At 38.0% G+C, this 9,797-nt stretch overlaps 1 protein-coding gene across 1 annotated transcript; it reads left to right on the top strand.

Moving 5' to 3' along the window:
* The first annotated feature begins 6,279 nt into the window (after window positions 1-6,279).
* Window positions 6,280-6,825, top strand: LOC125474189 (protein kinase PVPK-1-like). The gene has a single exon (XM_048577625.1). The coding sequence runs from the start codon at window positions 6,280-6,282 to the stop codon at window positions 6,823-6,825; it is 546 nt and encodes a 181-aa protein (XP_048433582.1).
* Window positions 6,826-9,797: the final 2,972 nt, after the last annotated feature.

The following is a 9,797-nucleotide window of genomic DNA, read 5'->3' as shown; positions in this document are numbered from 1 at the left end:
GAATAGTTTTTCTTTTTTTTCTTATTGTGGTTCTCAAACTCAATCTCATGTGGGAATTCAATTATATCTGTTAACTCAATTGATTTTCTTATTGCAAGTGGCATTTTACTATAGTGATGAAAATGAATTAAGCTTTTGCATGATAGCGTGGGTTCGAATTTCTGCCTTTCACTTTACCTTATTCAGTTATCCTTTTAACTTTGTTATAAAGACTGTTAAGAACATTGATCTGTGGCATGACTGAATGGCCCAACTACTTCCCTTTAGTGGCAGAGACTGATTTTCACGTGAGAAGGGACTTCTCACAAACGTTAAAAATTAAAAAATAAACATAAACGGATAGTGTTTACAAAACTATTAACCAAAACATAATAATATATAATTAAAAGTTTAAAATAACATATGCATCGATAATATTACCAATTCACAATAATCATAATTGTCCTCGATGAGTCTAACTGATACGTTTAAGGAGAACCTCCTGCATGTAATCTCTCTCTCTCTCTCTCTCTCTCTCTCTCTCTCTCTCGTATTGTTGCTTATCCAAAATAATCTTGTTGCACATGGTATAATTAAAGAGCTGGATTACACATGGAATCGGCGGGATTTTTCTCTCTGGAAATGATATTCCTTACTGGTTCACCGACGTCGGGAATGAGGGTTGAGTTGTCAAATTTGAAGTGCCGCAAATGGCTGATCGTGTTTATATAAGAGGGTTGGCTGTGTGCATCGTTTATTCTTCCGACCACTCCGGCTCTACCGATTTTTTATGCATTCGACTCGTTAATGTTACCCAGCGAATTGATTTCTCATTTCTCCAATGGTGGACAACGCAACTGCTTCCCATGAATGTTATCTTTGGCCGGGACATCTTCCAAACAAGAAGCTCAATCTGAAAGGCGACGACATGGTGGTTCTACATGCATTTTTTTTGAAACGAGCAGAGCATGAATATCAAATTAAGGTGAATAAAACAGGAGTGGGTATCGTATTTAGGGATTTGTCTGAAGGAGAGAATGTTCTAGAAATAGATCTTTTACACATGGAATGGATGAGGTGGCACTATATGCGTGTACCATTTCAATATGATGACGAGAACTATCAGACATGCAGTGATGACGAGGACTATCAGACATGCATTGATGAAGACACTGTTGAAGTTGCAGACATGTAACAATGGCTGCTGGATCAAAGTCCAGAAATGTTGAAGATGAAGGCTCGAAGATCGCAGGATTCCCTTAAGTGTTGAAAGTGTTCTTATTTGTAATGAATGGTCGAGATTATAACATCTGAACGGTTGTGCTTAGTTTGTTATGTTTTAAATGAATACATGATCACAGTCACGTCGCTTGTGTGAAGGCAACGGCTATATCTCTGGTTTTGTTGCCGAGAATTTAGCAATCGAATCCAACGTGATTTTGAGAGCAACGAACTCCATTTTCGTTCTTTAGTGTTCTCTGCAATTCCAACTCATAGAGAACTTCAATTTCTCATTGAATTTCATACAAAATCCTCACTGTAATATAAATCATACACGTGCAAGCAGAACAACATGTTCGTAGTATGGACATGCTGAATATTCTGTAATATTAATCATACATGTGTAAGCTGAATAACATGTCTGTATTATAGACAAGCTGAATATATTGTAATATTTGTAGTATGGACAAGCTGAATATACGGTAATATATATTAATCATACATGTGTAAGTTGAATAACATGACCGTAATATGGACAAACTAAATATATTGTAATATTAATTATATATGTGTAAGCTGAATAATATTACCACACACTAGTTGTCACTATACCTGACATTTTGGACCCGACCCATTAATATTAATATTTCGATGTATGCTTAACGGGTCGGGTCGTTAACGGGTGAACTAGTTAACTAATGAATCACTTTGGATCAACCCGTTAACACCCGTTAGTTAAGGATGTTTTAGTAATTTCAGTAAAGTCTAAACAACAAAAAATAAACTCTATACAAAAAAAAAAATATAATAATAATAATAATTATTATTATTATTATTAATGGATAACCTATTAGATTAACAGAGTTGGGTTTGGGTTTGGATGATCCGTTAGCTTAACAGATCGGATTGAACTCGATCCAAACCCGACCCATTTACAGGTCTAGTTGTCACACTATGAATTCCAAGATATGACTATAAACAAACCATTAGTTTAATAGTGTAGTATCCTTACATTTTATTTTATGGCTGCATCTAACCTTTAGGTTAGACTGCCTACATATTCTAAGACGACATCAAGTCATTCCTAGTTCACCCTCTATAAACGATTTTCAACACACACCACTTAAGCATTTGAATAGATTGCTCATGAGTCTATGACATCTATTCGTGCTTGTTAGACATGAACATGTTACCCAAAAGGAACAACATGACGATTCTTTCCCTAGGGCGTAATTTGTCCATTTCATTCCGTTTCTCATTCAGTTCTCATGTTTATTTCTTAGGTCCATAATCGTGCCGCAATAGACATTTGCTTCAATAATAATAAATCCAAACCAATTTCAAGCTTACTCTTCTCTTAAGAAAATCCAATTTCTTCAAATACTTAAACCCAAACAAAATCCAATTAGAATTTCTTCATTTTTCTATGCAACTTCAGCATGCCAACAAAACCCAATTGCATGTTTCAAAAACCAACAAACTTCACCTATCAATTTGCAGAAAATTAAACCATAGAAAGAAAAGTAACAAAGCAAAATAAACCAAACCTGAATCGAAGCACGACCTTCATCTGAAACAACAACAGGAGCAATCCAAGTACTGTAAGAATAGTGCCAATTCATATTCAGATTGCAGGTGACCCCAGAATCAATAACTGCGATTCCGTCGTGTCCCACCTCGAAATGCGACGGACCCACATCGATTTGGTAGATTGTGACGTTGGAGAGCACCATTAACATTTCCCAAAAACGGGATTCTCTTGGATTTTGAAATTTTGGGGAGCTGGTGTGGAATTAGGGAGGAAACGGCCTGAGATACGAGCAAGTCCTTCAGTAAATCGAAACCTTTTTTTTGGAAGATGACGACGGATGCAAAGGCTTGGTCGGCGGCTTGGAATTGCAGGTGCTTCACTCTCAGTCGTTACCAGAACCTTTTCGTTTCTGCTCCTGCTGCAATTCTATTTCACCTCTTCGTTTTTTTCCATTCTGAGAGAACGGTTCGCGCGAGTTGGCCCGGCCCATACCGGAAGAGCCTCTGCTCAAGGTCCGTCTTCTTCTTCGTCTTCATTCTTTCGGCCCTAAACTTCCCAAAATCCCCAAATTTTGTTTTGTTATATGTAAACAGGGTTTCTGTAGAAGTTTCAAATTGAGTCCTTACGCCTCGTTTGGCAGCTCGGACTGTACTGACTATTTCTGTCGGATGGGATAAATAGCCACCGGATAGTACTGACTAAATTAGTCGGGTGTTTGGTGCAGTATCGGACTAGTGACCGTATTATTTATACTGTGTTTGATATTATACTATATAGGAGGCATCAAACTTAAAAAAAAAAAAATTTTTAAAATGAAATCATTTTTTTGTTCCCAGGTCTCTCCGCACCCCCCAAACACCCTCCCTCTCTCTCCCTTCTTCTTCCCCGACGATAGAAGAATCCCAAATAATTGTTCCCCAACTCTCTCCGCCACACCCCCCAAACTCCCTCCCTTTCTCTCCCATATTCTTCTTCCCCGACGAAATAATCCGGACGTTTTGGTTGGTTTTATTAAGCGGGTATATACCGTATTATCCTATCCGACCAGTTAAATTAATCCGGTGCTTATTTAGTACGAGTGAACGTCAAACACCCGGGTCCGTATAACTAATCATATCCGATCTTTTATCCGATTTGCCAAACAGAGCGTTTAAATGGGGTATTTGGATATGATTTTTTTTTTATTTTTTTATTTTTATTTTTTGCTTTATTCGTCTTCTCTTCCCCTATACTTCCCAAAATCCTAATTTTTGTTTTGTTATATGTAATTTCTTTTATGGGGTTTCTCATAATTTCAAATTTCAATGTAATTTTTGTGTGAAAATTTTATTGCCTTTTTATGATGTGGTCTTGGTTGATTGACATTTGCTTATTTGAAATGGGCATGTTGGATGTCAAAATTTTATTGCTTTTTTCTTCTTCTTCCTCAAACCCCCAAGTACTTATTTGAAGTTTTATCTTGAATCTGATCAGGTTTTTGTCAATGGAGTAGGATTCTCTCCTCTCTTTTTTTTTCTTCTCCTTCCCTCCCCTCCTATTTTAACAATTACAGTTAAGTCATATCAATATCTTATATTAACTTTTTTTTATAGAAAGAGAAAGATAAAATAGAGAATGTGAGATGAGGGGATGGAAGGAGATGAAAAGAGGAGAGGCGAGAATCATAGTCCTTTGTCAATTATTATCTTCAAAAGTTATGATAGTTTGTGCTGGCCTAGCAGAAATCACAAAAAAAAAAAAAAATTGTGAATTTTATGTAAGGATTAAAGTTTGTAGAAGGTTGCTGATCAACCTTTGCTGCCACGAAAATAATGTACTTAAAAAGTTGTTGATCAACGATTATAGGTAGCTTGCAAATTTTTTTAATGTAGCCTATTAAGTGAATTTGAGAGCTACAATATTATTTAATTATTTTAACAATTTACATTAGTAGCTTTTATTTTTTCACATTGTAATCGAGAAGCATCTATATCATAAAAAAAATAAATAAAAAAAAAAGTTCTAAAGTTACTATCAAAGAATTTGAAAGTTTTGATTAGTGTATGTGTGCAAATTGTAAACAGGAATATGAATCCATGATTGAACCCCTAATTTGGTTGTACATGTGTATAGAACTTTTTACATATTTGATACGCTTTAAAAACCCGCAGCAACGCCTAGGTACTTATACTAGTTCCAATCTGTTTATGCTCACGCATTCGTGGGAACGAATGATATCCAAAAAATAATAATAGATTGACCATTAATTGTCTCTTACTCAACGGTCCAACAAAAACAAAAGAGTTTTTATCACAAATAGTCTTTGAAATTGACATACACTATGAAGATGGTCTATCAAATTGAAAATCAATTTATGCAGTCCTGAAAATAAGTCTCGCAAATCAATGTGGTTCTTCCGTCAAAATTCTTTCAAAAATTTTGTTATATGATGATGTGGTATATACATGGATCCCACGAGATTTACGACTTTTTATCACAAATAGTCCATAAAATTGACCCACGTCATCAAGACGATTCTTGAAATTGAAAAATCAATGTAGTCCCAAAATATAGGTGTGGCAAATTGATGCCTTGAAAAAACCAAGGAGTCTTAAGTAGATGGGGAATAGATGACTTGGGAATAGCTCAACCAGGAGGGACGGATTCGCTCACGTTGCTATGGGGACAAAACCTAAAAATCACTCAATCAGGGGCAACGGTTGACCTGTAAACGAGTTTACTGGGTTTAGGTCAGGTTCAACCTGACCCGTTAATTTAACGAGTCACCTGAACCCAACCCTTTAAGCTAACGGGTCATCCGAACCCAACTTATTAAGCTAACGAGTCATCCGTTTCAACCCGTTTCACCCGTTAACCTCTTTTAATTTATTTATTTTTTATAAAATTTCATCCAAATCAATTACAACCCCGTTCATGAGCATCCTCGAAGATTTGCTTGAGCTTGAGACGCTCTTTGGTTTGTGCGTCCGAGATAACCGCGGCGGAGACGATGGGGAGCAAACCCGACATTTTGTTTTGCTTTGGCAGAATTGAGGGCTTCGAGAGCCTCAAGGTGGAGAGCGCTTAGTGCAGTGAGCATCTTAACTCTTAAGCCTATGAAGTGCTGAGCCATATACGCCATGGTTGTCTCTCTCTTTGTTCTTTTGTGTTGCTTTGCTTGCAGTGTGGGTCTTGAGGAAGTTGAAAGCTTTTTGGTTTGAGAGAGAGAGAGAGTGGTGGAGTTCAGTAAAAGAGTTGCCAGAGAGAGTGCTGGAGTTCAGTAAAAAAAATTAGGGAAGAAGATGAGGGAGATAGCCAGAGTTAGAAGGGCAGGAGCACACCGATTTCTCATAGAGCAACGGCGTGCATGAGAGAGAGTGGATAGGGACTGAGTGTTTTCTATTAGGACTATTGAAATTACACAAAAGTCCTCAATAACAGGTGAAACAGGTGTTAACGGGTTTCGCGGGTTCACTCAAAATGATCCATTATTTAACAGGTGATTAATGGGTTAACTCGTTAACCATCCAATCCGTTTATCACTCACCCGCATCGAGTCAACTTGTGTAATGCAGCCGGATTGCATTACGCCCGCATGTTTTGGTCCACGCTTTTTCAAGGGCAAACCCAAGAAAGATAAAAATACCAAACTGAAAAAGAATGGTAATGATGTATACAACCAAGTGAGCCCTCTCCCTGAACTCGTTGCAGAACCGACAAGTGCTAGATCAATGTCCTTTGTGGGAACACACGAGTACTTGGCGCCTGAAATCATTAAAGGCGAAAGCCATGGCAGCGCTGTGGATTGGTGGACCTTTGGGATCTTTCTCTACGAGCTTTTGTTCGGAAGAACTCCATTCAAGGGGCAAGGAAACCGGGCTACTCTGTTTAATGTGGTTGGCCAGCCTTTAAGATTTCCAGAGTCGCCTTCTGTCAGCTTTGCAGCCAGGGACTTGATCAGAGGTTTACATGTCAAGGAGCCACAGCATCGTCTTGCGTATAGGCGGGGAGCAACAGAAGTTACACAACATCCGTTTTTCCAAAGCGTGAATTGGGCACTAATTCGCTGTACAACTCCACTCCAGGTGCCAAAGCACTACATATTGGAGACCTAACACACCGAAAGAACCAATAAACGGGAAGATGCCCGGTGTTGATTTGAAGCCTTCGGGTAATTATTTAGAGATTGATTTCTTTTGATTCTTAGCCTTTGTTTTCCTCTGATGAAAAATAAGTCTCCAACTGATTCATGTGGGTGCTACATGTACACAATGGTTCCTTTCCTTTGAGGAAATGCAATTGCATTGAAAATTTTGAGGAATGTATACTTGATGTTTATGAATCCCTATTTCAAATAACCTGTTTATGTATCGTCTGCTTTTCGGCCTACATATTGCTTGGAACAGTCAAATATTTGGGAATCTCTAGATCTACACTTATTTTTCAATCTCTGAAGCATTTCATCGCTTACTATGCCCTTCCTTGTCTCTGGGTGCCTAGGTATCCATCGTAAGGCCTTTATAGGTCAGGTGAACAAAATCTTTTTCAATTAGCGTTATAATTTGACACTGCCAAGTACAAATGATTTCCTTACGCTCAACATAAAAAATTGAAAGACCAACATAAACAATATGAAAATGTATGAACTGAAATGAATTTTACACTCCTCTTTATTTTCCTTACTCTCAACATAAATATTGAAATGTCGTCCCTACCCTACACTTCTTTATTTGTTGTTGGAAAATAATAGTTTTTTCAACTGAAAACGGCTCATTCAAACCGAAAAAACCCTCTCTCGCCTATCATGTACTTGTATTTTTCTCATCACTTTGCCACTTTTCACTACTATATTGAAATTTTTGTAACATTGGAGTTGTGATACATCATCATTTGAAACCATCTTAGTTGTTTTCGATTGCCCCCACTAGAAGAAATTTTTGGCTCCGTCCCTAGCCACAGTCATAGGTTTTGTTGGAGAGTTGCAAAGAGCAAAAGATCTGCTTCCTCAATTCAACTAATTTCGTTCGAATCAAAAGAATTAAATCCAAAAAGTGAAAGTAAAAAAATTCTAAAGTTGAGATTCGATTCAAATGAGATGGAAGCTATCAAATTAAAGATGCAATTCAAAATTGCATTAAAACGTTGAAAAGTTCAAAATTTATTGGAAAACACTACAAATTGACTAACATATTTGGAATTGGAGCCCTAGAAATCATAGAAACGAACAATGAGAAATGCTGGCTCCAGGCAGATTCTTGAACTTCTTCCGCTGCCGGAAAAACTGGATCTTTCTCTCGGATGGAGAGAGATGAAATGGAAGAGAGAACGGGGAAGAGAGATGGTGGTGGAGAGAAATGGGTTTGGATTTAAAAGTCTTTTTCTACAAGGATAAACATATCATTAACATTTTCATTAAAATATGGGTGGAAAAATAAGATAATGGCGTTGGCTTAGTAGCACTCCGCCAAAAAATCTACCGGCAGCAGGGAATCACAAAATCAGATGGGTGCACCATTGGGTGATTCAGACCTACACGCTTGTACCCCACTTCCAGGGTGCAGATAGTGATCCTCCTCCGTTTGTGGAGAGATTTTTCAGTGTGATTGGTACACGGGATGGTACACCATGTAAACAGTAACTGCCTTTAATGAACAATAATCGTCTTTTGCATCTTCACCCCTAAGTGAATAGCCATGGCAATAGGTAATAAAATATTAGTATTTTTTTATTTTATAAAATAATACAAAATAATTTTATTTGTAATTTCGGATAAGATTTTTAATCGTTCTTGTTGCATCATATGTCATTATCTGAAAAGACAATTTGTGGTGATAGATTTTGATAAGATTTTTTTTCAGATTTTTTTATTAATTTTTAACATTTTTTATTAACTTAATTAATTTATGCCGTTAAATTAAAAAAATTTGAAATCCAACCATCCAGATTGTGCCACGTGGCACAACGATAACATATATGAATTTTTTTAATTTTTAATTTTTAAAGGAGAATAACGTGGACCGTTGATCTGAAATCCAACAACTGGTATTATGCCACGTCATCTAGCCGTTTGGAGGAGGTTTGAAATTTTTTTTACTGTTGGAAATCCAACGGTCCAAAAAAAATATCTGTTGAAATCCAGCTGACAAGAAGGTGCCACGTGCCCCAGGAAACAGTAACATTTCAGACTTCTAGACCACGGGCCTCAAGACTGAAAAGCTGTCGATGACGCTCCCCACGCGCATGTGTGTGACACACGCTTGATGCAAGTTTTTTTATAGCATGGCTGACATCATCCTGACGTCAAGGCCTTAGGCGCTCGGACCTATGATTAGGGCTCGCCCTCTCACTTGGAACCCCTTAACCCAATCACTCACATGGACTGGAGCAAGGAAGGGAATCAATTGAATTGAAATGGTTGCCGGTCCACCAGGCTATCACATACGGTGGAGTTGCTCTTAGCTTCCCTCCAATATGATCAGAAATATCAAAAGAGGTATATACATGAACTACAAATCAAATCCCACGTGCCGTATGCGCATTGCGCACCTACACCCATACCGACACCGCCGTTCCCTCCTCAGCCTCCTCATTATATCAACACCAACAACCAAACAACAACTCTCTTTCTCTCTCATCTTTTCCCTCTCATCGTTTTCAACTTCAAAACCCGCTAAACCCCTCATTCTTCCTCTCCGAGCCCTAGCAATGGCCTCCGACGACCTCTCTGCTGCCGTCACCGCCGCCGAAGACGAGAAGTTCGGTTTCAAAAGATTGGACCTGTTCTCATCGATGAGTTCAAAGAGGAGGCTGAGCTGCGAGGATTGACGAATCAGGTATTTGTTACTGCTTGCTCTCACATTGGAGGCCACAAGTATGCTGGAAACTTGATTGTCTACAGCCCAGGTTCAGATATAAGCATGACAGGCCATTGGTAATATCCGGATCATAATAATGTAAAATTCATCGTATTGGGATAGATGGAGGAGTTTGAATATTATGTATATTAATTGCAGGTATGGCTAAGTCACTCCTGATGATGTGCCGGAATTTGCTTGATCAGCAAATTGGGAAGGGAGAAATCATAGAA

Source organism: the organism of the source record quoted next, unplaced genomic scaffold (genome assembly GCF_019419815.1).
Source record: "Pyrus x bretschneideri cultivar Hongxiangsu unplaced genomic scaffold, Pyrus_bretschneideri_v1 Contig12, whole genome shotgun sequence".
In the NCBI taxonomy this organism is placed as follows: Eukaryota; Viridiplantae; Streptophyta; class Magnoliopsida; order Rosales; family Rosaceae; genus Pyrus; species Pyrus x bretschneideri.
The sequence above is the reverse complement of the archived record's forward strand: the minus strand, read 5'-3'. Positions and strand labels throughout refer to the sequence as shown.

What these genes read in the sequence shown, in the direction of transcription:
- LOC125474189 (XM_048577625.1), top strand. Translation starts at nt 6,280, where the DNA reads ATGCAGCCGGATTGCATTACGCCCGCATGTTTTGGTCCACGCTTTTTC.